Raw genomic sequence first — 26976 nt, forward strand, 5'->3', positions numbered from 1 at the left:
GAGGGACGAAATAGATATATTCTTACTAGTGCCGCTAATTACCGTTATAGCGATAGATATACTAGTAAGCCTACTACTAGATAGTAGAAGGTATATCGAAGGATATAATACCGCTATTTAGCGTAGACTAGGCGGACCGCTTTCTAAAGCGCTATAGACTTAGTAAGGCTAAGTCTAAACCGATTAAAATATAGCGGAAGGAAGCTTACGACCCTTCTACGATAAGGAGCTAGTTTAACCGGTTTAAGGCGATAATAAAGCGACTAGATATAAAGCCGCCGAATATATAGAGTTTTAATAAAACTAGCTTCCGGATTAGAATTAGTAGTAACGAGTATATCGTTATAATAGATACAACTTGAAAGCGGCGCGCCTAGACCGAGTATTATAGTAACCGTACGTATATAACTATCGTCGAGACCGTAAACGCGTTTAGTAAGGTAGTAGACTATTAGTTAATTGTTAAAGGTATAATAGGCTAAGAATAGTAGGTACCGAAGGAAGGTAAGTCTATTACTACTACTACTACTACTATTACTACTTCCGAGTCCGAGTCCGCTTCCGAAGTAACGATACCTATTAACTATACTCTTGTTCTTAGGCAAGGATAACTTCTTAATTACTATTAACGAGTCTTAGTGTATAACCGACGATACTATAATATATTATATTCGCTAGTTTAAGCGAAAGACGAGGCCTAAATATCTAAATAAGTAGAGGGTGCTATTATACGATAATAAGTTATATATAAACAGTATATAAAACGCTAAGTAAATTACGAGCGGACCCTTAGATTAACCGCCGCTCGTATCTCCGACCGGCGACTTTTAGAATATCTATATTCTTAACCCTTTGCTTTTATCTTACTACTAAGGGCTATACGCTATTACTAGTATATATATACCTTTATACGTAGTAATTCTGTTATCTAGTACGTTCTTAGACTCGCCTAGGCCTAACGAAGGGTCTAGAGAGTACTTTAAACACTTATAGAGTATTTGCCTTATCGTACCTCGCTATCGCCTACTAATAGTATATATTATATATTAAGGTGTTTCTAGTAGTATAGCTAGCCGCCTAGTAATCTAGAATCTATAGTCGAGTCGGCTTAGTAGAATAGCGAAAACTTAACGTACTAACGTTGTATAGACTTATTTAATAGGTAGAATAAAGCGTAATTAGTAGGGGTATAACCTCTACTATTTAGAATGTCTTATATACGTTATAGTATTATATTAGTATTTAGTAGGCTAGTTTCGTACGGGTTTATATTAGGCTCGTAGGCGAAGAATTAGGTAGAGTGCTCGTAATTGGTTGTCGGTAGGTTCGGAAGCTAGCCCTAATGTAGTTGCTAATCTATTACGTGCACTCGGTCGCAATATAATCCCTATTTATTACATTTACGCAACTCAATTCTTTATGCCTACGAGCCTGAATAGAGGTAAATGCTATATGTCGATCCCTTGTCGCCGTATAGATCTAATCCGCTTTAGAAAAGCGTACGGCTAACAGCCGACAGGATGTTTAGAAAGCTCGCATATATTAGTGTATTAGAAGGCAAGGTTCGGGAAGGTGTTCGCGTCTAGAGCAGGTTCTAGATATTCGAGGTGCTTGTATTAGATTTGAGCGAGAGCATGAAATCTGCTAATAGCCGGAGAAAGGTACCGTAGCAAGGTATTAAGTCTATAATGTGCTTGTTCCTACTTCCTCGCGAGGCAGCATATAGAATTATCGTAGTCAATTATCGTAATTAACGACATATCTAGGGTTCCGTTACACACTTTACGCCCGCTAATCGCGGGGTTTCTAGCTATACGTAAAATCGCACTTTATTAGTAGACTATACGTAAAACTCGATAAATAGTAGTTTCCGGTCCTATTCGGATGTCTAGTTATATGCAGTATAAAACCGCGAGTCCAAATATTATATATATAACCGTGTCCGAGTAGGTAGTAGTTATAGACCTCGCTACCGCTATTTCCTTATATAATCGCTTAGCAGGCGCGTCTACCTTATTCTAAAACGCGTATTCCTCGTACTCCCCCTATTTCTCTTATTCCTTCTATTCTACTATACGTATCGTATAGAAAATTCGGTATAGGGCGTAAGAAGGTCGGAAATGTAAAAAGGAGGGTGCGCGCCGAGCGGTTAACTAAGACAGAGAGGGCGGAGAGGGTAGTAGACCGCGTTATTGCGAAATACCGCGAGTTAGAGGCTATCTTATTAGTTAAAATTAGCCTTCGAGCGCTTTATAAGAGTAAGAAGGCAACTAACCTATATTTACGTATATACTAGCGGATTAGGGGTCGTAGATTACTACTAGATCGACCGGTAACTAATACTAAACTAGACTAGTCGTAGGAGCTAGCGCTAGCGGATTATTGTCGAGAAAGAGACGCAATAGGTATATTCTTGCTAGTAGCGCTAATCGTTATAGTAGCGATAGATATGCTAGCGAGTCTGCTACCAGATTATGTATTAAGAGACACAATCGCGCCGTTTAGAGTAGACTAGGCGGATAGGTTTCTTAAGCGCTATAGACTTAGCAAAGTTAAGTCTAAACCGATTAAGGTTTAGCGTAAGGAGGCTTACGACCCTTCTATAATAAGAGGCTAGTTTAACCGGTTTAAGGCGATATTGTTACGACTAAAGGTAAAGCCGTAGAACCTATAGAATTTCGATAAGACTAGTTTCCGAGTTAGAATTAGTAGCAACGAGTATATCGTTATAATAGACACTAAGCGCCGCGCCTAGACCGAGTGTAATAGCAACCGGACGTATATAACCGTCGTCGAGACTATTAATGCCTATAGTATAGTAATAGACTATTAGTTGATTATTAAAGCGGTAATAGTTTAAGAGAGGTAGATTCCTTTGCAAGGTTAGTCTCGTAGATTACCTTAGGCAAGAACAACGTTACTACTAGCAACGTTACCTACTAATAATAATAGGCAAAGACAACTTCTTAATTACTGTTAACGAGTCTAGCTATATAACAGATAATACTACTATATATTATATCCGCTAGTTTAAGCGCAAGACAAGGCCTAAGGATCTAAACGAATAGAGGGTGCTTCTATACGATAATTACGGCTCTTACTGCTTTAAGGAATTCGCGGCCTTTGCGAAGCGATATAGGATTCAATTATAGGGCCTATAACTATATACTTCGCACTTTATATAGCCTCTAGACGTTATATTATTCTAAGTATATAAGTTAAGGCATAGATAGGCGGTTTTAGAAGCTACATACTGTAGCGTTAGCGAGTTTGGTATATCTAAGTTTATAGAGGCACTAGCATCTATTCGAGCGAAGACATTTACTAACTATAACGTACGGTCGGCATTCCGTAAGACAGGTATATTCCTAACGAATAGGGAGGTGCCTTATAAGCACATTCGAGATTAGTATAGTGCTATAGACTAGAATTAGAACTAGCAGGTAATTAAGGGCGAATTAGTATAGGAGGAAACCTAGTATATAGAATCGCTAGCGATAGCAGAGATTGCTTAGTAGAAACACATCGCCTCGGTCGAGTAAGGCTGTTCCGCCGAGCCTACTATTATCGATCTAGATAGCCTATTTCGCGCTAATAATCGTTACTACCTAGAGGATCTCGAGAACATAATTGCTTAAGGTATGCCGTCGTTACCTCCTTAGCGAATCCGGACCCCTACCCCCGAATTACCGCAATAGCTTCTAAATACTACGACTAGCCCTTATACGATTAAGGCGTCTCGTAGTACTATATAAGCTCGCAAGGACTTTCGACGCTCGCATCTAAAGCCAACCCTACTCGGTATCGACTATATATTTAACCTATTTTCCTCTTTACCTATAAAGGATATAGAGAGGGTATACGAGTTGTTAGTTAATATAGCTATTTATAAAGGCGAAGAATACAAGCGTAAATATTAGTCTATAAGCATCGTTAAACGCACAAAGAAGCGATAGAAGGAGCAGCCTAATCGGCTTATAAGAGTAGGTACTATCGAGGCCGATAAATTGCGCTTGTAACTTACTTAATAGGATAAGGACCTAGCTAATAACGACCGCCGGAAGATGCTCTAGGAGGCAGAGAATACTTATAATAAAGCACGTACCTATCGACTTAAGTATAGTAAAGCCTTCCGAGTAGTATTTAATAACAATAGTAAGACTAAGTAGATAGACGTTAAGCTCTAGTCTATCGATAAGCCGCTACGACGAGTCTTTAACCTACGACTTCTCGCTACCGATAACAACCTTATATTAAAGAAAACTAGCGATCCGTACGCTAACGTTATCTACTTCTATAGGCGGTATACTAATACTACCGAGAGCGGCGATATTACTTACACTTAGTTACTAATAAGTACGTTATTACTACCGACTCGTACCTACGACTATAAAGACGATATTGCAGTATAGACCGTTAAGTCGAAGCGACGACTAAATAGCCTATTCGCGCAAGAACCTAATACTCGGTTAGACTAGCTATAATAAGACGAAGCGCTACTTAATAAAGATACTATATACACTGTAATCTAGCCTTATTTAGTACCTCCTCGCCGCCGCTACGAGTCCATATAAAGCAAGCGCTACTTCTACGAGCCTCCGAAGAAATCTAGCCGTTATAATAGCGCTATTGCTAGTAGCAAGAACAACCTAATTAAGCTAGAAAAGGTAGACAGTATAGATAGTAGATATAATAGTAATAGGCTATTTACTTAGTAAGAAGAGATAGTAGTTACATAATAGATATATAGGCCGACTAGTAAAGTGGTTGATTATATAGTAGACTCGAGGTTTACTAAGAGGCCGGATTGAGGTCCTACGGTCGCAATTTAGTCGCTAATATACCGGAAATCTACTGTCTCTTAACCCTTATCGTACTTATATTCAGTTTCCTATTATATGTGCTCTATAACATCGCCGTTATCGACTTTTACGTATAGCTTACTAGGAAAGTGCGATTTTACGTATAGTTTAATTCCCCGAGCTAGGGCGAGGGGTGAAGTGGGCTGACGCAACCCCGGATACTCACGTTTCGATCAGACTTCCGCCGCCGCCGCCGCTGCTCTTGTCCTTGCCCTTGCCCTTGCTCTTGGGGAATTTCTAGAATCCAGATCCATGGAGGCACGGACACCAAGAGCAACATTGAATCCATGCCACTCCCATGGCAGAAGTGAATCTCTTTCTAGAATAATAATACCGCCCTGGTCGTTGCTGAGCAGTCGTGGTGAGAGCTCTATCGATCGCAACGACACAAACGATCGGACATGTGTCCATGATGCACGATGTTCACGGAGCAAGACAAGACATTCATTCATTCATTCATTCATTCATATGCATAGACGTCATCCCATCCTACATTATTTAGAACATTCTACATGCAGAGACCACGCCATACCATCCCGGCTCCACCCAAGTGGTCGAGCTTGATAGGCCATGGGCGGGGGCACCTCCACCATGCTTGACGGGGCTAGACCATCGACGGCCAGCGACGGCACTTGTGCATAGATCCTCAGAAGTCGTCTGTGGAGGAGGGCAGTGCAGTGATAACAGCGCAGAGTCGCATGGTTCCGCGTAGAGGCCGATCGTCTCCATGTGTTCGCAGAGCATCCACCATCTTCACTGAAACCGGGCGGCCACGGCAGTAGCACAAGAGCTGCACAGCGTTCATTTCCGGACGCTCGGGCAACGACCATACCAATAACGAACGTTACCATCCGCTCAGCTTCCTGAGCCTCATCTCTATATATCGTCTTTGCCCATCCGCAGCCGCCGCGCAACGACTGTAGCTGCGTAGTAGAGCAGGTCTGAAGCTCGACACTCGACTGTCTCATGCGAACTTCTAGCGTTACATCCTTCCTCCCTCCAGGTGCGTGTTGATGCGACATCGCAAATATGGATCTCTCAGGCTTCGATCCGTCGACCATGACCTACCTGGCCACCCAGATGCAGCACCCAAACACGGGGAGTGGCCAGGATCCGTTCCAGGAGATGCTCCTACCAACTGACTTTAGTGAGCACCACTCTGCCTATGGAGGATACGCTGGGTATGTGGCGCCTTTTCTTGGTTGAGACTTGTCGGAACATTCACTCGTGGACGAGCAGCTGTGTCATATTATTAGGTCTTGCTGACTGGGCTCCGCAAACAGTAGCGAGGAGCTCCATCTTCACGGCTTGCCAGGCCCACCGCCGCTCAAACGCTTCGCGAGTGCCTATGAGGATCCCTTCTCCGATGTGGTGAGCGCATTTGATGCTCCGCTACACCAGGACCAACACGAGCCGGAGTCGCCGTCCATCGATCGAGATAACAAGCTACTCAGCTTCTCGCCGCCAGTACTCGACTATGCCTTGCTCGACTACACATATCGAAGGACAACAATATCGCTGGCAGCGCAGCTCCATGGCATGTTCTTCTTGGCAGAATCGCCATGGGCATCTGCGGGCGATGCGAACCCACCTCCTTCAGAACTCACATGCTACAGACGCAATCTGTTCCAGATCACCGGAGAAATTACCCTGCCGAGAACATTACGCTATATCATGACAGAGCAAGGAGAGCAGATACCAATCATTGGGCAAGAGCTAGTCATCAATGCAACAGAGTCTACAGAGGGCAATTCTGTCAAGATCATATCCGTACCGTGGAAGACTCCAGTGAGTCCAAATGTGCCGGTGCAAGAAGACAAAGTGGAGCGAGAGCCTTCGTCAATACCTCTGGATCTCATGAATGTTCAAGAGCTGAGCAGCGACTTTGCCAGCTTCCCATTCCAGTGGAAGCGACTGCAGTTCCGAATAGCGACTGCCAATAATGGAAGAAGGAAAGAGCTGCAGCAGCACTTCGTAGTACGCTTGAAAGTTCTCGCAACTCTAGCTACTGGAGGAAAGATACCCATCTGCGAGGTCGCATCGGGTGCAATCATCGTTCGGGGTAGAAGCCCGCGCAATTTCCAGTCGCGCAAAGATCTTCCTTTGAACGGAGGCGGCCATGTCCGGAAAGCTTCGAACATGACCCGTTCCGCTACTACCGTCCATGGAGGCGAAAAGCCCAAGAATGATGGGCCGACATCAGCACCGCCCGTGAAGACCGAAGGTCCAGCACCGCCAATATCTACGTACTCTTTCAACGAGAATGAAGGTATTGCACCAAAGGAGACGTACAACAACAGCTGGGGCCAAGCAGATGCGGGAGCTCAAGACGCCTCGGCTGCTGTTGAACCACCATTGAAGAGTCCGCCTCTCCCAGGTGAGATATACCCGATATCTTCACCAGGCCGAAACAACAAGTCTACAGAGCCAAAGCTCATGGGCCCACCTCCTGCCCCAATCAATCTGTCTCTCGTAGAAGACGATTCACCAAAGCCGGGAAGTAGTGCCACACCACCAGAACAGCGGTCAGCGAAACGGATAACAATACCACCAAGGCCTCCGTCATTTTCGCTGAACACCATCAACAGTCCGGACGAGAGTGCAGATCTGCTATATGAATACTTTCCGCTTTCTCTAGATGACTGGATGCCGCCGGTCGATGCAGTCTACCGACCGCACGTTGTGCATCATACGAAACTGCCCACAGACCCAAGAGATCCGACTGCAAGCGCGAAATCACGAAGTCAGTCTATTTGCTCGTGGCATACTACTCACAAGGACAGGGAGAACTATGCTAACAGCTTTACAGAACATTTGCTATACGCTTGAAGAAATTCTAGCAAGCCCCAGCGAAAATGGGAAGACCTCATTCCGCGACCTTTCGCACCCCAAATCTGGCCAACAGCGCATCTTTCAACATTTCGAAATTGTGCGCCAGCGATGCCGCTTTAGCAGAGATTTGCACTTCGCGGCTCCTTCGCGGAACCATTCCTGCCTCGTACGCTCTCAAAACTGCACGCAGACTTTTCGGGTGTGGGCTTTGCAGTCGAAAGCAACTCGCCCAATACGGCAGCATCTTGGAGACCGACGTTCAAGCCCTGACCTCGGTGAGGCGCCATATTATGAGCTGCACCACCCGCCAACGTGACTCGGTCCGCGAGCGGCGATGAAGACCAATCGAATGGCTCCCACTCATGAATATGATCGATGCCAAAACATGCATCATCCGGGATAGCATTCAAAATACTTCGCCACGGCTCGACATACTCTTCCGCTTTAAATCTGAGAAATGCGGTACGAGACGCTTGATCACTCAGATTCTCATTCCCCGGCTTCCAGAAAAACATAAGCTGGATGAGCCAACGTTCCGGATCCTCGGGTTGTGGTACATCGACCGTCGAACCCCAAAACATCCAATTTTTTCGGATGATACGTGTTGAAAGCGATCGGATGTTGTGCATGTATCTTCCTCGCCATGTCGGCCTTGAAACGCAGCGTGAAGTTCATAACCGAAATCCCCAAATCTTTCGATTGAGCCTTCTCTTCACCTACAAGTAGTAATCTCCGTACTGTCGATCTCCCTCCGTCACAGCCGATGAAAATCGTTCCGGTAGCTTCACTTCCCATCTTCGAAAATCGCCGTTACGCTATTATCCTCATCATCAAGCTTGTCTTATAATAATAGAGACTAATCTCTTCCCCTACTTTTTCTCACCATCACACAAACATCAGTACCAATCCTACCCACAAATCTAACTCACTCACCTCAACCTCAACCCCCTCCCTCATCTTCCTCCTACTAACCCTCGCCGCCCCCACCTCCCATCAAACTACCTCAACGTCCGATTTCCCTCAGCTTTGAACGAAGAGTCTACAAAAGCTTCATTATTCAAACGCGCACAGAAGTGTGTGGCAGTAAGGTAAAGTTTGTATACGGAGAATTTCGGCGCCGCCCTATACTCCATTCTCGATTGATAAGGACCGCTCCGCGTTCGAGGTGGTTTAGGATAATAAGAGGGAGGTTGTTCCGGCTAGGAGGAGGAGGAGGTAGGGAGGTTATAATAGTAGTAGTTATATATCTTCTTTTTTTTTTCTCTCTCTCTCTCTACGTTTAGACAGCTGTAATGCCGTCGTCGTCGTCCTAGTCCCTAGACTAAGTTGCGATTGAATTAATGCCCGCATTTAATAAGGGGTGTTTAATAAGGCATTTCGATAACCCTAGAGGGGGGGGGTTGTATATAAGGAGCAAGCAAGCTAGTATAAAATAAAGTAGTAGGGAATGGAGTTTCGTTTCGTTTCGTTTCGTGCGAATAATAATGATGCCGTGGAAGTTTAGAGGAAGCAAAGACATACCTACTTACCTCGATAAAAGGGTAGGCTCTCAAAAAGAATTTCATTATAATCTAATGCCGGTACATACACCCACAAGCCGTTATGCCAAAAGTGAATCCCTCACGTAAGTAAAAACAACATATACGGTCACGGCAACAATACAAGTCCGTAAAAAAAACTTCAATCTCGCTTGATCACATCACAATTCCATTGTTTCCATAAGAAGCTAAAATAAAAGCCAAGAAGAGAAGCTCAGTACTACATGCGCTGCGCGCGATGCTACCGTAGGATTCCAAGAAGCCCTTCCAAATTTCCGTTTCTTGCACCACCACGGGAGTAACGGCAACGTGGTTGAATGAGCTGCATATTTTCGACGGTGGTGAAGAAATTGATGCTACATCGCATCGCTCGATTCAATCCATGCTCCTCCCCTTTTTCAGACACATCTCTATGCTGTAGCCGCTGGTCCCAGCCTCGTTTGATGAGGCCAACTGCATGCCTTTCCAAAACCGGTCAAGTCATATCCTTCCTTCGCTGGTCGTGGCCAAGCGGGTATCATCCTTCCTTGCGCCAAACGCCATGTCGCTTAACGCTGCTTCCATTTAATGCTGAGTAGTGGTATATGGTGACTATACGTGTATGCTCTTTCCTCCAAGAGTGGTAGGTGGCCATCATGTAAAGATTGCTGTCTGCGAGCTTACGCGTCTTCTTCCATGCAAGCCACTGCTACAGCAGCACCAAAGATAGAGCTTTCATGAGCCATGCTTAACGTGACAGCACCACGAGCAGCACCAGATTGTTCACACAAGTCGTCAAGATGTAGCTGGCAAAGCTCGCGATATCCTGGGTACTTCTCGACGATAGTGCCATTGCAGGCGACGGTGATATGTTCCGCCTCTTCCGGTTGAAGTCCTTCGGATTCCGTCTTCACGACCCAGAGTGCGTGAAGAGCTGTGGCAAGGTAAGCAGCGGCGCGTCTTGACACCAACCGTGCTACTTGTCGAATGAATTCGAGTTCGCTCAATCGAGGCTTTGTCACGGATGGATGTGCTTGGACAAATGCTGCCTTCGCCTTCTCCAAGGTTGGAGTGGTGTCGCTTTCAAATGCCGCAATGATGCGGGAATCGAGCGCGTATGGGACGTCCAGTCGATCCGGTACTCGGCCACCGAAGAGGTCGATCTTTTGGATGGCCTCAACAAGGATCAGGCGCGCGATCTCGCCCAAGTAGCGGCCTGTGATAAGGTATTCGAGAGGTTGAAAGTCGGGCAGTGTGTGGTTCGCGTTCAACTCGTTGTCCCACCTCGTGACAGGCAAAGACTCTTTGCCGACCATGCTTAATTCAGTGTTCACGAGGACGTGTTTTGCATCTTGGAACCAGGCATCCGGTCGCGAGCCAAATTTGTGCGATGCCAATGCTGATGTAGGAAGAAAGACGCCGGCATTCGTTCCAGTTCCAAGAATGAGTGACAGACGCGTTGACGGGTCACGGTAAGCTTGAGATATGAGAGTGCCAGCACCGTCATTGACGATGGCACGCATCTGCACGTTGAGCCCTCTTCGTTCGCACGACCTCATGATCAATTCGCTCAGATCTTCGCCCTCCAAGCCCGTGGTCGCTTGAAATCCTTTTCCCATTTGGCGCAGCTTGCCTGTCCTTGGAGAGGTCATCTCCACAGGAAAGGACCATGCAAGTCCCATTGGCAAGGTGGCGTTTGATGTGCCGTTGACGTGGTTGTACTCCCCAAGCATATCGCCTATCCTGTCCGCCATCCAGTCAAAGAATGCTTGTCCTTCAAGGCCACGGGTCTGCTCATCGATCGTGAAGCTTCGTATTCTCCTGATCTGAAGACCATCACTGCCAGGCTTTGTCTTTCCGGTGAGCCTGATCAGCGCGATGCGGAAAGTTGAGCCTCCTACATCCAACGCAAGGAAGTCGCCTTGCTCATGGCCAGTAGGCAGTGTGTGCAGATATGACGGCAGCATAGAAATGTCCGATTCTGCCAAGCGTTCTCTGCACTCTGCCTGCAGCTTTGCAGATATCTCCAGCAGACGCTCAGTCTGTGTGGGAGCCTCGAATAGAGTGCGCACCTCGGCGAGGAAGTTATCCATGCTCTTCTTCGCTTCAATCTCCTTCTCCACTCCATGGTGCCCAGTGACTCGTGGTCCTTTGGAGGACGAATACGAAGACTTAGGATGCACCAGCCGAACCACCGACTGAATCATGACGCTCATTGCCTTACCCAGCTTGCTGGCAACCCACAGGTCAAGCAGAATCGCAATGCAGTAGCGACCTGCTGATGTCATATATGGGCAAAGCGAAGGAAGTTGCATACGCCGGCGGTGTGGTGAATAGTAATGAGGGTGGATGTTGGAGGGAATCAGCTGACAACGAGAGGCAGTATGGTGTGCAGTGCAAGCAGCAGTGGTAGTAGTCAATGCAAGATGCAGCTGTGGGTGGTCGATCGGCTTCTATAGTCGGAAATTCGGTCTACGCATGTGAGGATGGGTCGGCAAGTGAAGTGTCAGCGAGCGTGGCACCAGAGGGCTAGGATGGATTGGATTGGTATGGAGGGGCCAGAGAGTGGAAGACGCGTGCGCATGGTGGTAGTAGGCTGGCGGGAGCCCTTGTAGGCGGGTGCTAGGATGGGATGGAAGGCCGCGAGACGTCGCAACAGGAGCAGCAGGAGCAGCAGCAGGAGCAGGCGAAGCAGCCGCGGTGATTGGAGGCCGGAGGAATGTCGTGTATGTCCGTCTCAGATGCAGGCAGCGGTATACGGTAGTGTGAGGGTAGTCCGGAGAGTGGGTTCCAGGAAGGTTTCATCATTGCATAGCAATCGCTGGTGACAGGCTGGGCGGCCGATCACCGCTTGAGCCTCAGCGCAGCGGGAAAACAGTGCTGCCGGCGGCGAGGAGCAGCTGTATCGATACGGGCTGGGCAATGGCACATCGCCAGCCAGATCCACCGCAAGCAGAAACTGAGCTGTTCAATGTAACGTAACGTAGCATCTGAAGTCGGCGGGTGATGCCGCCGCGCGGGCTGCATGACATCAATGCAGTATCCGGGGTTCCGTCACACTCCTCCGGGTTCCGGCCATACGTAAAATCGCTTTTTCTTGGTAGGCCACACGTAAAACTCGATATAGTAATGGGCTCCACTCCTATATAGATATCTAGGTATATATAGTATTAAGCGGCGAGTCTAAGTATTATATTAGCTAGTTTATCTAAGTATATAGTAGCTATAGGACCTTACTATCGCTATTTCTTATATAGTCCTTAGTAGGCGCGTCTACCTTATTCTAAAGCGTATATTCCTCCTATTTCTTATATTCTACTATACGGATTATATATAAAACTTAGTATAAGGTATAAAAAGAGTAAAAAAGTAAAAAAGGATATAAGCTAAGTAGTTAACCGAGGTAGAGAGGATAGAGAGGGTAGTAGATCGCGTTGTTTTAAAGTACTACGAATTAGTAGCTAAATCGGATAATAAGAAGGTTAGTATTCGAGCGCTTTATAAAAGTAAGAAAGTAACTCGCCTATATTCTTATATCTACTAGTAGTTAAAAGGCTATAGGTCGCTATTTAGTCGTCTATTAACTAATACTAAATTAGACGAGTCTTAAGAGATAGCGCTAGTAGATTATTATTAAGAGGGAGACAAAATAGATATATTCTTACTAGTACCGCTAATTACCGTTATAGTAATAGATATACTAGTAAGTCTACTACTAGAAGATATATCGAAGAATATAATACCGCTATTTAGTATAGATTAGGCGGACCGCTTTCTAAAGCGCTATAGGCTTAGTAAGGTTAACTCGAAGCCGATTAAGGTATAGCGGAAGAAAGCTTACGAGCCTTCTATAATAAAAAGCTAGTTTAACCGTTTTAAGGCGATAATAAAGCGACTAAATATAAAGCCGCAGAATATATAGAATTTTAATAAAACTAAGTATATTATTATAATAGATATAAAGCGGCGCGCCTAGACCGAGTATAATAGTAACTATATATATATAACTATCGTCGAGATTGTAAACGCGTTTAGTAAGGTAGTAGATTATTAGTTAATCGTTAAAGGTATAATAGTCTAAGAAGTAAGAATAGTAGGTACCGAAGAAAGATAAGTCTATTACTACTACTACTACTATTACTACTTCCGAGTCCGAGTCCGCTTCTAAGGTAACAATACCTACTAACTATACTCTCGTTCTTAGGTAAGAACAACTTCTTAATTACTATTAACGAGTCTAGATATATAACCGACAATACTATAATATATTATATCCGCTAGTTTAAGCGAAAGATAAGGCCTAGAGATCTAAACGAGTAGAGGCCCTACTAGAGGGTATTATTATACGACAATTACGTCTCCTATTGCTTTAGTAAGGTTATAGCCTTTATAAAGCGGTATAAGATTTAATTATAGGGCCTATAACCGTATACTTTATACTTTATGTAGACTTTAGATATAATCCTATTCTAGGTATATAAGTTAAGGTATAGGCAAGCGGTATTATAGGCTATATACTATAGTATTAGCGAGTTTAGAATATCTAAGTTTATAGAGGCGCTCTTAGCTATTTAGGCTAAGGCATTTACCTCTTATAATATTAGGTTAGTATTTCGAAAGATAGGTATATTCCTAATTAATAGGGAGGTCCCTTATAAGTATATTCGAGATTTGTATAGAGCTACTAACCGTAACTAGAACTAGTAAGTAATTGAAGGTAAATTAGTATAGAAAGAGGCCTAATACGAGGAATTGCTAGTAATAGCGGCTTAGCGGCTACCGCTTAGTAGGATTATATCGCGTTAGTTAAGTAATACCGTTCTATAGAGCCTACTAATATTGATCTAGAAGGCTAGTCTTACGCTACCGGTTACTACTATCTCGAGGAACTCGAGAACCTAAAGTTACCTAATTAGTAATTACTTAGGGTATATTATTATTACTACCTTAGCAAATACTAGCTCCCGAATTGCTATAATAGCTCCTAGATACTACTACTAGGCTACTAGCACTTGTACGATTAAGGCGTCTCGTATTACTATATAAGCTTATAAGGACTACCGAGTTCCGACGCTCTTATCGAAAACTAGCCCTATAGGGTATATTACTATTATTACTATTATTACTATTATTACTATTATTACTATTATTACTATTATTACTATTATTACTATTATTACTATTATTACTATTATTACTATTATTACTATTATTACTATTATTACTATTATTACTATTATTACTATTATTACTATTATTACTATTATTACTATTATTACTATTATTACTATTATTACTATTATTACTATTATTACTATTATTACTATTATTACTATTATTACTATTATTTAACCTATTATTCCTATTTTCCTTAGTACCTATAAAAGTAGTAGAAGAGGCATATAATATATTAGTTAACGCGGCTATCTATAAAGGTAAGGAATATAAGCGTAAATACTAGTCTACGAGCCCTATCGAGCGAGTAAAGAAACGTTAGAAGAAATAGCCTAATCGGCTTATTCGAGTAGGTACTATCGAGGCTAACAAATTACGCTTATAACTTACTTAGTAAAATAAGGATATAGCTACTAATAGATACTAGAAGATTCTCTATAAGGTAGAGAGTGCTTATAATAAGGTACGTACTTATCGATTAAAGTATAGTAAGGCCTTCTATATTATCTTTAATAATAATAGTAGTAAGACTAAGTAGATAGATATTAAGCTATAGTCTATTAATAAGCTACTATAACAAGTCTTCGATAAGCGCCTTCTAACCTCCGACTCTACTTTAAAGAAGACTATTAATCTATATACTAATAATATTAGCTATTATAGGCGAGCTACCGATACGAGTAAGAGCGGTAATATTACCTATACCTAGAGTCTAATAAGGATATTATCTCTACTAATCCGTACCTATAACTACGATAAAGGCGACCTACTAACATAGACCGATATTAAGACTAAGTAGCGATTAGATACCCTATTCGCGTAAGAGCCTAATACTCGACTCGACTAGCTATAATAAGACAAGGCGCTACTTAATAGAGATACTATATATACTATATTTTAGCCTTACTTAGTAGATCCTCGCTAGCGCTAGAAGTTAGTATAGCGAAAGCGCTATTTCTACGAGCCTCTAAAGAAAACTAGTCGCTATTAAGGCGAGGTCGCTAGTAGTAAAAACAACCCTATTAAGCTAGAAGAGTCTTAAGATAGCAGTTAACTATTTAGTTAATAATAATAAGAAATAGTAATTATATAATAGACTTATAGACCGACCTATAAGGTAATTAACTACTTAGTTAATAAGAGGTTTACGCGGAGGCCGATTATTTGTCTATTCTAACTATCTACGGTTATAATTTAGTCGCTAATATAATAGAAATCTACTACTTCTTAACCCTAACTATGTCCCTATTTAATTTCCTAGTCTATATACTCTATAATATACTATAGTGTCGAGTTTTACGTATAGCCTACTAAGAAAAAGCGATTTTACGTATGGCCGGAATCCCCGAGCCCGGGGCGAGGGGTGAAGTGGCTGACGCAAACCCCGGATATTGTATGTCGCCTTGTCGCCCTGGCAAAATAGCTGGTCCGCATCTGCACGGCCCAGCCTGGACTCCCTGGCACAACTCCCGACGTCCTCTGTACCGGCGACCGCCCTCTGACACGACGACCACTCTGTACCTGCACACTCCTGCGTTTCACTTTTCAAGCACCTCGTTGCATTTGCCACACTCGGCCTCCGCACGAGCACCAGCCAGAACCTGTTCAGAAACGCCAGGTGCAGCCTCGTATGTGTGCTCGCCGCATGGCAGCCACACCCCGGGTCCCGATGGCCACGAGGTCTGCTACACGGCTATGTAGATCAGACGGCGGTACGGTCCACACAGGCTGAATTCCCCCTGGACAATGGTCGTGGAATGCCTGTCCTGTCCATCCTTTGTACAGTAACCTTTGTCGTGGGAGGACACTTTGTCAGACCAACCACACTTCGACGAGCCTCACCTTCACCATGTCACCGCCCCCCGAGCGCGATTGGTTGGCACATTACAGTGCTACATGAGCATCCATCCAGCAGGCAACCTCCTTCGAATCGCTAAAGCCCCCCTCCCCCCCAAGATCGTGGGATTTTCTGCTACATTAACTGAACTCAGCATGCATGGCCTGACCATGCGCCGGAACAAACTTTAAGGATTCATCCGAGTAATACATACATAGTTCGCCATACCCTCAAGGCTACATGCGCCATCCCACAGTCTAGCATACACCCTCTTTCAAGAACCGAGTGGACACAAGGATACTAACTTCCTTCGAGCCAGGTTGTTTACATGGTATCTATCTATATAATAAGGCATTTAAAGGCTTGCTATCCGACTGGATAATGGCCTGTTAGCCTCTCGTACGGTTACGTTATATATTAGCCTTCCGCCTCGAGTCTTCCGATTCTTATTAGCCTTCCGCTTCGAGTCTTCCGATTCTATTACTAACTATTACTAACACTACTAGCAATGTTGACTAAGCGACTGTATTACGAGACCGCCTGCGCCTCTATTTATACCTCGATTAGGACTATAAATACCTTATTCGGTCTATTATAAGAGCGGAGGTACGGAAGGAGGTAGAAGAAGCGCGAATTTAAGGAACAAGGCAAAGAGGCATATAAGCTAACAAGAGAAGGCTATTTTAAAGGAAGGACACTATATATAATATATAGTAATACAACTATACTACATATCAATCTAACTACTTCTATATATACTAAAAAATGCCTTCTATTTAAGCTATTTTAACTTCCCCTTCTTTGTCTCCGATACCTAATCCGGAGGCCTTCTTTAAAATCCTTAATACAATGCTATTACTACCTCCTCGACTAATAGCAATCCTATTTTAGTTAACTTAAGTCCCCTATAGCTACACGCTATTACTACTACTAAAGCTATTACTATTCCTTATACTATATACTCCGATAGATACTTAGCTATTATTTTAGCCTATACTAATCTCGGCTGCTTTAGCTAACCTATTTAGAAGCCCTATACCCTTACTAGCGGCATTAAAAGCCTCGTTAGAGGCAGAGGCTTTAGAAGCTTGTATAGGTGTTACACTACTACTAGCACCTTATAGGATGTCGCTAAAGTCCTATTTAGACGATTATAGCGAGCCTAGTTCAAGCGATAAAGGCGACCCCTTTATTAAGGATAAGCGGTCTCCTTATAGACCTTCGAGGCGTAGAATAAGCTTCTAATTGCTACCTACGTTGCTATAAGCTAAGTCTTCTTCTTCTTCTTTATAGTCCTTAAATACCTTCTTCTATAGCTATAGCTCTATATTAACTGTTAAAGATAAAGACGCCGAGAACCCTCTATTTGAGCGCTTTAAAGACAACTAAGACTTCCTTACTAGCTATAATAACAACGACTTAGTCGTCCCCTATCGCAAGCGTTGCCTTATTAAGCAACTGAAGCTTGTCTATAGTTAGCCTATTCGGAAGATTAGTCGTCTTATTAACCTCGCACCTTCTACTATCTACCGCATTATTATAGAAGAATTCACCCCTTACCGTGCTCGTCTAGCCTATTATAGACTATCTAGTCTTAATAGCGTACAGCAATTTCCTAAGGACCTAAAGAAGATAGTAGTTAACTTCTTAACTAGTAACGTAGAAGGCAGGAAGCTAACCTTCGGACAACTTATAGAGCGATTAGGCCTTAACTGCTTAGCAGCGATAATAAGACGCCTATATAGAGCGACTAGCTATCGTCGCTACGTTGCAAAGCAGAAGCTATAGCTTAGTAAGCGTACTAAAGGCGAGTTAACCTATCGCTTTATAATAGCTATAATTAGCTAACTTCTGACCGCTAGTATGCCGCCTTTAGTAGGCTCTTAAGCACGCTGCTTAGTCTATTAAAGACTAGTTTAACGTATCCTTTAGTAACGAGTTTGCAATCTACCGAGGTAGCTACTTACGTACCTACGTTACTCGTAGGCCTAACGAGCGCTTCAACCTAGATTGCTATACTACCTTACTATCGACAATCCCTTATTAAATGTATATAATAAGGCTCTTAGAAGGAGCAGATTAATCGCTAACTAAGCAACGAGTAGGTACTAGGGTGCTATTGCCGGTCGTTGCGGCCGTTTAACCCTTCTACGGTAGAATAGGAAGGATTAGGGTACTATACGGTCTTCGAGCTATTTAGAGCACGTTCTTCTATATATTAACGACTATATCAACTATATAAATGAGGTCCTAGTTACTAAAGCACTCGACAGTCTATTCTTCGAGCTAGTACCTTATCTAGTCGATACAACAATAGCAATCTATTAGTAAGAGCTACTATTCTAGTAAGACAACGCTCCTTGCTACGTTGCAGCGGCAACTATTTAAGAACTGTAACGCTACGGCATCAATCTAATAACTTAGCTACCTTCTAGTCTAGACCTCAATCCTATTAAGAACGTATAGAAGCTTATAAAGACGTACGTCTATAAGGGTGGTTGTCTAAGAACAGATACTAAGCTATAGGCTAAAGTTAAAGAAGCGTAGATACAGATAACTATTAATGTGATTAGAGGCTTAGTAAGGACAATGCTATAGCGGGTTTAGGCTATAATTGTAGCGAAGGGCGGCACTACTCGTTAGTAGATAGTTATGGCTTTATTGTCTTATTTGTTAGTTGTTAGTTATTAGCCTATAGGCGTTAGTTAGGCGCTCGGAGTCTTGTTTATAGTCTACTTCGACAGTCTACTTACTAGTCTTCTATACTGCAATCTATATAGCTTCTATACGCCTCAATCTACTCCTTTTATGTCTTTAGCACTAACAGGCTGCAATACAGGCTATAAAATAGCCGCCTTACTAACTATAATAGTTACTAGCTAAGGTTAGCTGCTAAGGCTTAGCTAACTATGTTAAGACAGTCGGCCTTATTAACCCTAAGGGTTACCTGTTCCCCGAAACCTTGAAAGAGGGTGTATAGTATTAACTACTATTCCCGCAAGAATAAGCTTTTTATCCTCTTAAAAGCGTCTTACGCTAGCAATAATACCGTACCTACGCTGTTATTAAGACCCGAATAGTAGCGTCCGCCGCTTGAGTAGTAATACAGGCAAAATGTGCTCCTAGGCGGCTAGCGCGTGCCTAGAGGAGTGCGAGCGAAGCTTTCGCCTTATATATACTAAGCTAATTCGGTTCTTTAGACCTCGAAGCTAGACCTTAAAGCTATTACTATTATTATACGATTTAGTTCTATTAGAATAGTTTATTAGGAATAAGTATTTTTATATTTTTGTATTACTATTTTTCTTTTCTAGTATTTTAGATACTACTTTATTATTTTTAACTTTATATATATTACTTACTTTTATTCTAGTTTTCTCTAATTTTTTATATCTATTACTACTTTTTATATTATTAAAAAAACTATTTTTAATTTTTTTCTTTAATGTTTTACAGTTTTTCTATTTAGTATCTTACTTGTTTTGCTTACCTATTTTATATTTTCTTATTTATTTTTATTATATGTTTTCTTTTTTCTAATACGTCTAAGTCCTCTTATTTATATCCTTATTTATTACTTGTTTTCTATCTTACTACTTAGTTTAGTACTAGCTTATTATTTAGTCTATTAATTAGCTTATTATTTAGTTTATTATTTACTTTGTTCTCTAGTTTTTTATTTAATCTATTATTTGCTTTATTATTTAGTTTCTTCTCTAGTTTATTATTTACCTTCTTTTTAACTTTATTATAAGTTATTTATTTACTAGAATATAATTTATTTTATTAATTGTTTAACTAATTGTTTAACTAATTGCTTTACTAATTGTTTAATTAATTATTTAATTAATTGCCTTACTAATTGTTCTACTATTGTTTTATTCATTGTTTTATTAATTGTTTTGTTAATTGTTTTGTTAATTGTTTTGTTAATTGTTTTATTAATTGTTTTGTTAATTGTTCTATTAATTGTTTTATTAGTTGTTTTATTAGTTGTTTTATTAGTTGTTTTATTGGTTGTTTTGTTTGTTGTTTTGTTAATTGTTTTACTAACTAGGATAGTACCCGTACGTAAGTACTTCTGCTCCTTCTACTTACGTAGTAATAGCGGTAGCGCCCGCGAGTTTTTAAATTTTATATATATCTAGTATAGCGGAGCCGCGAATTTTAGGGTTCCTCGCTCTTATTCTCGCTCTCGTTCCTTTAATATTTTTCGGTAATTTTATAAATTCAAATCGTATGTTTTCTATAATTAAAATTAATTTTCCTATAGGTTCTTTTATTAAAAGTTGTTTTATAAATTCTTTTATTAATGTTTTAGTTAATTTTCTTATTAATTTTCTTATTAATTGTTTGTATATTTTACTATATATTTTACTATATATTTGAAGTATTAGAAGGAAGGCAAAAGGCTTTACTAGCGGTTGTTCGGGAAGTCGGCGGTTGTTCGGGAAGTCGGCGGTTGTTCGGGAAGTCGGCGCTTGTTCGGGAAGTCGGCGCTTGTTCGGAGATACTAGCGCTAGCTCCGAAAGTCTCCACCTTGTAGGATTCAGCCAATCAGGTTGCGGGGATTCCAAAATCCGGGGTTGCCTTGGCGTCACGTGGATGCACGAACGACGATTCCTGCACTAGAGTACAGTCCTTGCTATGTAAGGCGAGCTTCGCTCGCAATAATCTGCTTCTCCTATTAGACAAAACAGCATTCGCAGGGCTCGGAGGCTCTTCCTCCACAGGGTATAATATAGTGATACCGCCGAAACCTTGACAGACGCCATACTACATACTTCACATAACCTCCAAAGCCTTCCAACCACCACCATGCATTTCGTACCCCCATCTACATTCACAAAAAAAGAAAACTATAGAATGTTACCGTGACAGAATCATGAAGCGACGCCTGATTCCCCCTGCGCATAGTATGATAAAAAAAAGGTGTCTCTGAAAAGAAACGTGCCCTATCAGACTCGCATCTCGTACGCGTACCTACGTGGGGCTGAATTGGAATTGGCGTAGAAACTCGTGATCATATGCATATACATCTTATCATCGACATGGACATTGAAAATACGTAGTAGAAGATCACTCCCCTCGTCTCGTCTCATCTGATGAGTGCTACCAAGACCAAACAGCATTTAATAAGCGCCACCAAAACCAAACAGCATTGACTGACCATATTACAAGATTGTAAAAACTACCCATCTCGGCATAAAGTAGCGTAGGTATATATACATCTACGTCTAAATGACCATAGACATGAACATGAAGAGATGTGATCTCCCTCTCCTCGTCTCATCTCGTGACGGATTTTGTACCACCCACCACGCATTGACATGTTGTTACAAGATTTGAGAAAACCACAACAACTCGGCATGGGTAGGCAGAGCAGGGTGGTATTCTATGCATCATCATAGAAGACATGGAAATGAATACTCGCGTAACACCGAGACCAGACGTGTTATTAGTTACAAGATTTGAGAACCCCCCCCCCCCCCCCCCCATTTTGGGATAAAGGTTGCGTTGCGCATTGAACAAGGGGCGACTTTATTACACGACGGGGGAATCTTTACCTAAAGATGGAAGGGTCGTTGTAAATCTCCGTGAAAAAAAGCGCTTCCCAATGATACCGTATAAACCTCATTCATCGCGCCTTTCCTTCTCGTATCCCGAGTCATTCATTCATTCATTCAATTCACGCTCTCGCTCCAAACATCGCTATACAAAACACAGCAGCATGAGAAAGAAAAATCGAAAGAATTCGCAATGGATGGACAAGAGAAAACACAAGACCCGAAAAGCGGTCTGTGTGTTTTTCATCAATCTCCTACACAAGCTCATCATCCTTCGTACAACACACACACGCAATCTCATCAAATCTGATGACGAGTGGTATAAGGCGTGCGCGCGCCAAATGCAACATGATTTGAGTTAAAAAAGGTTTCTTCCTTCGTTGCACCCGATCCCTGCCTGAGGAGATTGCATCGGTGTAACAGTAGCACTGAGATGAGAAGAGAAGATGAAGACGACGACGACGATGATGATGATGCGTTGGTGACACCTCATCATCATACCTTTTGCTTTTGCTCTTCGACATCGTGGGAAATCGAGCCGAGGGGTTTGGCGCCCTGGACGTCGGCCATCGTTTCGTCAGAGAATTTGAGATCCTCTTCGAGTGGGACGCTGTCGCGGATGTGCATAAGCATGACGGGAAGCGCAATGACCAAGCTGCCAGCCAGGAGAGCCCAGCAAGATGCGAATTCAGCCATGTATGCTATGCCCAGGCCATCGATGCGCCACATGATGGCAGCGCCGGCAGACTGAATGCCCTTGTAGAAGCCGGCGTAATTGGCGAGCCTACGGCTGTTGTTCGTCATGGCACCCATGAACCAGTAAACGGAGGTTTGCCAGGCAGCATCGTAGAAGCCGTAGAACATGTAGAGGAACATGGGGCCAATGTATCCGCTACTAGTCCAGTCTTTCTTCTCGTAGCCGTCAGCCGCAACTTTGGCGCGCGTGTACTGGTCCTGGAAGGCATAGCCTCCGCCCCAGACGGCAAAGGTTAGAACGAAGAGCAAGATCCAGCAAAGCTTGGCTCTGGTTGTTCGGCGGAAGTTGCCCATGTCGAGGACATTGCCGAAAACGAAGGCACCCACGATCTGCATGGTCCAGTAGAGAACGTTGTTGAGAGCGCGAGTGCGGGTGGTGAATTGAGCCAAGTTGACGCCATTGAATTGATAGGTGTAGAACCAGTTGGAGGCGAAGAACATGGGGAACAGCAGGATGACCATTGGGTCGAGCATGAGTGTCTCGTACAAGCCGATCAGCTCTGACTTCCAGGAGGGGTGCTTGATGAGGATCACTCGGGAGCCGTCGTAGCGAACGACCTTCTTGGCGTCGATCAAAGTCCAGGAAAGGGCTCCTCCCAAGAGTGTGAGAATCAGAAAGCCAATGTAGGTGCCGTCAGAGACTGTGCTGTCGTTGGCGGAGTGGATGTTCTGACCAAGTGGCACCTGTTTGAATATTCAGTTAGCAAGCGCTTGGCCACTTGAATTCTGCAGTGCGTGCCACTCACCAAGCTCCCGATGACGCCGCCCATGTTAAAGATCATCCAGAACCAGGAGATGAAGCGGCCCTTCTCTTCCTCCAATGGATAGGACATCATGATCGAGCCTTGTGCGGTCCACAAGATGCCAGCGCAGACACCCAGCAAGGCACCCGAGAAGGTCATATATCCGAGGTTCTGGGTGTGGTTGTAGCATAGGTAGGCGGACACGTAGACAGAGTAGCCAATGCCACCGAAGGCTAGCGACCATCGAATACCGATGGTGTTGACGATGGTGCCGGCGAAGAAGCCGACAACGGCGAAGGTGGAGTAGAGGGCGGTATTGGAATCGCTGCCCGCCTTTGCGTTCAGCTGGCCACCACCGCCGAGTCCGTTGAGGGCGTTGAACATGCCTGAGAAGAGAAGATGGCGTTAGTGGTTGGGCAATGGTGCAAGCGAGGCTTGGAGGCTGCTTACCTGGACAAAGGAAGCATACGAATGCTACCAGAATGAGCTGTGCCTTTGGTGAGGCATAGTATGGGAGGGCGAGAGGTCCGATGTTGCGCGAACGATACTGCCAGCCCTCAGGCGCCTCATGGTGCTCGTGCTCGCGGTCCATGGAGTGTTTTGGTGAGGAGTCAATGCCAATCTCCGGCGAAGGAGTGGCTTTTTCATCGACGCTCGACATGATGGTGAATGGGGTCGTTGGTGCTTCTGTCGTCGATTGCCGGGGGGGAGTTGTTTTCGGCGGCGGGGCGGAGGTGAAGACGGTGCGGTGCGGTGCGGTGCGAAAGTGACGGAGGCTACTCGACGCTTTAAGGTGAGGTTCACCGCTGGCTCAGGCTCTGAGATCAGGTCATCGGCATAGACGAGCAGAGTACAGCAGCGGCAGCAGCAACAGCGACAGCGACAGCACTGGGCATGCTGGCGATAGGTGTGCGCAGGATTAAGTACTGTACACCGCACCGCAGCACACTACTACTACTACACTGGGACCTGAGTTGTCTCTCGCCCTCTCCACATCGAGAACGGCAGCGGCAGCAGGGTTTAGAGTTGTCTGAACCATGCCAACGCGTGCGCTGCGGCCGCTCATTGGCTCAGGGTCCGTTTCTAGCTCCGCACCCTGGCCGTGTGCCGGCGAAGAAGTGCGGGAAGGCGGGGCGGGAGGCGGGAAGGAGGGCGAGGTGTGGCGAGGCAAACACAGACACGCGACGCATTTCGACAATCGATATTGCGACTGCGACTGCGACTGCGACTGTACGATAATGCGCTGCAGTGATGATGATGTTGGAGGCGTGTCGTGTATGGTCGCACGACACCTGTCCAGTGCTTCTGCACCGCATACTCCACACCTCCACCACTCCTCCATGGCGAAAGTTGAAACATCCTGGCCTGCAAGGTGGTCGCGCTGATACGCCGTGTTACATCTGCCCGACGGAGCGAGGCGAGGCATAACTTATCGATTAGGCACGCGCTTAGCCGCATGCAACACTGCTATCTGCATCCCGAACTAATCCCCAGCCGCGGCCAAGCGTTGTCGTGCGTGCAAGGGTGCCACTGCCACAGCTCCTCTGCCCGAGCTTCACTTCCTCCCGCCGTCGCCCGTCCCACGCGACCGAGATGCCTCCAGGCTCTCGATACCACTGCGGAGAGGGTTCCATCACCGTCTCCAACTACATGCGTCCCTCCCTCCCTCACCACCAGAACGTGGCTCCATCACTCCTGCCACGATCGCACTGCTCGGCCCGCGAGGTCAGGCACGCCTGGGTGCCCATGGTCCCGACGTAACCATGAGCGCTTCTGGAGCTGCCCTGCGAATCACGGCCAGCGGGAGCTCACGAGCAGCCACGAGGTGACATGCTCCATCCCCAAAGGTGCTCCTTCTTTATCCAAACTCCCAGCGCGCACCACTGGCAGCAAGCCTCATCCGGAGCAGGAGGCAAAGCTGCACTCTGACGTGACGTGCAAATCTTCGTAGCTTCGGTCCTGTCGACACACTGCCATATCCGCCGAGCATGGTGAGATATTCTTCTCCTTGCTTCACTTTCCTTATCATCGCAGAAATACCACCAGTATCAGCAATCGCCTGTGCAGCTCCATCTCGTCCCACCTTGCGCCTATCTGCAGCCCGCGCAAGTGTGCCATCATGTAAGCCCTGGCAGCTCCCAAACACCATCGCATCAAGAGCTAAGCTGCACCAAGGAGACTCATCATTCGAGACGACAAGGCCACCGCCTCCAAGTACATTTCCGACTACATCATTCGTATGTCATCGTTGATCGAACTTCGTTTCAGAAACTCCGACACTCATTCTTTCCTTTCACCCAGACCGCATCAAATCCTTTGCACCTACGCCTGAAAAGCCATTCGTGCTGGGCCTGCCAACTGGATCTTCCCCTGAAGGCATCTACAAGAATCTGGTCAAGGCGCACAAGAATGGCGACATATCCTTCAAGCATGTCATTACCTTCAACATGGTGCGTCATCAGCCACACACGTGAGACGTTCGGAAAGCTCATCGTCTAGCAGGACGAATACGTAGCCATCCCCCGCGAACACCCGGAGTCGTATCACAGCTTCATGTACAAGCATTTCTTCAGCCACGTCGACATCGACCCAGCCAACATCAACATCCTGAATGGAAATGCTGAGGATCTCGAGGAGGAATGCATCGCGTATGAAGAAAAGATCAAACGCTCTGGAGGCATTGAGCTCTTCCTCGGCGGCATTGGTCCAGACGGACATATCGCTTTCAACGAGCCTGGCTCAAGTCTGAAATCTCGAACCAGAGTCAAGACCCTCGCCTACGACACCATTCTAGCAAATTCAAGATTCTTCGGCAACGACGTGAACGAGGTGCCGAAGATGGCCTTGACAGTCGGAATCCAAACCGTTCTAGACGTAAGTATCGACGATCCAGCAGCACATAAAATCTTCCCAAGTAAAAGCTAACATGGTCACTATTGTTTTCCAGGCCCGCGAAGTAGTCATAATCATCACCGGCCCGCACAAAGCCCTCGCCCTCCAAAAATGCATCGAAGGCGGCGTAAACCACATGTGGACCCTCTCCTCCCTCCAACTGCACCCACACGCCATGATCGTCGTCGACGAAGACGCCACCCTCGAACTGCAAGTCAAAACCGTGAAATACTTCAAGTCTATCGAACAAGTCGCCGCATCACAGGGTTTTGGCCAAGCCCTTTCCTCGGAAGAAATGGTTTTGAAAAAACGCGACAGCGTGCTGGAAAAACTCGACTCTCCTATAAAAAGTCCGACGAATAAGTCCTTTTTAGCTCCGCACCCGGAGATTTTGATGGGGATGAGGAGACCGCTCACGCCAGATTTTGTTCCGGATTCTATGCATGAACGTATCCCGGCGCAGCAGTCTAGTGTGGTGGGATTGGATGGGTTGGAAACGAAGGAGTTTCCTATGAGTGCTATGCATGAGCGTGTGGATTCTGCGTCTGCGTAGAGGGAGGCGATGGAGTGTGCGGCTTGTGCGACGAATTCGGCGTAACTAACTTAAGAGGTGGGACTATAGAACTACTGTATTGAGATCTAGAAATTCTTACCCCTTCCTTCTTCGTGAAACAGGAAAGATTGTGTCCTAGGATACACGAGCGAAAATGCTGGTCTTCGAAATGCGTATCAGAGCGCCTGAACTACGATATGGTTACATTTCATTTTCCTGCACGTGTTTCGTTTCCATGATGA

General features: G+C 44.7%; 7 protein-coding genes across 7 annotated transcripts; 2 read left to right on the forward strand and 5 right to left on the reverse strand.

The window, feature by feature from the left end:
* Positions 1–4983: 4983 nt before the first annotated feature.
* Positions 4984–5310, reverse strand: MYCFIDRAFT_179924 (uncharacterized protein; the record flags this gene model as incomplete). Its single annotated transcript, XM_007933919.1, has 4 exons — positions 4984–5005; positions 5029–5099; positions 5129–5232; positions 5256–5310. 4 exons carry the CDS (start codon positions 5308–5310, stop codon positions 4984–4986), a joined length of 252 nt encoding a protein of 83 aa, XP_007932110.1.
* A 31-nt stretch (positions 5311–5341) lies between these two features.
* MYCFIDRAFT_179925 (uncharacterized protein) lies at positions 5342–5884 on the reverse strand (the record flags this gene model as incomplete). The annotated part of the gene is made up of 2 exons (XM_007933920.1): positions 5342–5351; positions 5388–5884. 2 exons carry the CDS (start codon positions 5882–5884, stop codon positions 5342–5344), a joined length of 507 nt encoding a protein of 168 aa, XP_007932111.1.
* MYCFIDRAFT_217053 (uncharacterized protein) lies at positions 5584–7691 on the forward strand (the record flags this gene model as incomplete). The annotated part of the gene is made up of 3 exons (XM_007933921.1): positions 5584–6043; positions 6146–7605; positions 7672–7691. The coding sequence occupies exons 1-3, from the start codon at positions 5892–5894 to the stop codon at positions 7689–7691; spliced, it is 1632 nt and encodes a 543-aa protein (XP_007932112.1). The 5' UTR covers positions 5584–5891.
* A 46-nt stretch (positions 7692–7737) lies between these two features.
* On the reverse strand, positions 7738–8396 carry MYCFIDRAFT_212690 (uncharacterized protein). Its single transcript, XM_007933922.1, has one exon. It carries the CDS (start codon positions 8321–8323, stop codon positions 7811–7813), a length of 513 nt encoding a protein of 170 aa, XP_007932113.1. The 5' UTR covers positions 8324–8396; the 3' UTR covers positions 7738–7810.
* A 985-nt stretch (positions 8397–9381) lies between these two features.
* On the reverse strand, positions 9382–12139 carry MYCFIDRAFT_60138 (uncharacterized protein). The gene has a single exon (XM_007933816.1). The coding sequence runs from the start codon at positions 11524–11526 to the stop codon at positions 9892–9894; it is 1635 nt and encodes a 544-aa protein (XP_007932007.1). The 5' UTR covers positions 11527–12139; the 3' UTR covers positions 9382–9891.
* Positions 12140–22285: 10146 nt separating this feature from the next.
* MYCFIDRAFT_146513 (uncharacterized protein) lies at positions 22286–23881 on the reverse strand (the record flags this gene model as incomplete). Its single annotated transcript, XM_007933923.1, has 3 exons — positions 22286–23230; positions 23293–23675; positions 23740–23881. The coding sequence occupies 3 exons, from the start codon at positions 23879–23881 to the stop codon at positions 22286–22288; spliced, it is 1470 nt and encodes a 489-aa protein (XP_007932114.1).
* Positions 23882–25465: 1584 nt separating this feature from the next.
* On the forward strand, positions 25466–26734 carry MYCFIDRAFT_146451 (uncharacterized protein; the record flags this gene model as incomplete). Its single annotated transcript, XM_007933924.1, has 4 exons — positions 25466–25526; positions 25591–25739; positions 25792–26163; positions 26237–26734. Coding segments are annotated over 4 exons (1080 nt in total), but the record flags the coding sequence as incomplete, so codon positions are not given.
* Between the last annotated feature and the right edge of the window lie 242 nt (positions 26735–26976).

Source organism: Pseudocercospora fijiensis (assembly GCF_000340215.1).
Source record: "Pseudocercospora fijiensis CIRAD86 unplaced genomic scaffold MYCFIscaffold_12, whole genome shotgun sequence".
Lineage (NCBI taxonomy): Eukaryota > Fungi > Ascomycota > Dothideomycetes > Mycosphaerellales > Mycosphaerellaceae > Pseudocercospora > Pseudocercospora fijiensis.

Bases quoted from the DNA above. Each gene is read 5' to 3' on its own strand.
- MYCFIDRAFT_212690 (XM_007933922.1), bottom strand. From the start codon at position 8,323: ATGCACAACATCCGATCGCTTTCAACACGTATCATCCGAAAAAATTGG.
- MYCFIDRAFT_60138 (XM_007933816.1), bottom strand. From the start codon at position 11,526: ATGCAACTTCCTTCGCTTTGCCCATATATGACATCAGCAGGTCGCTAC.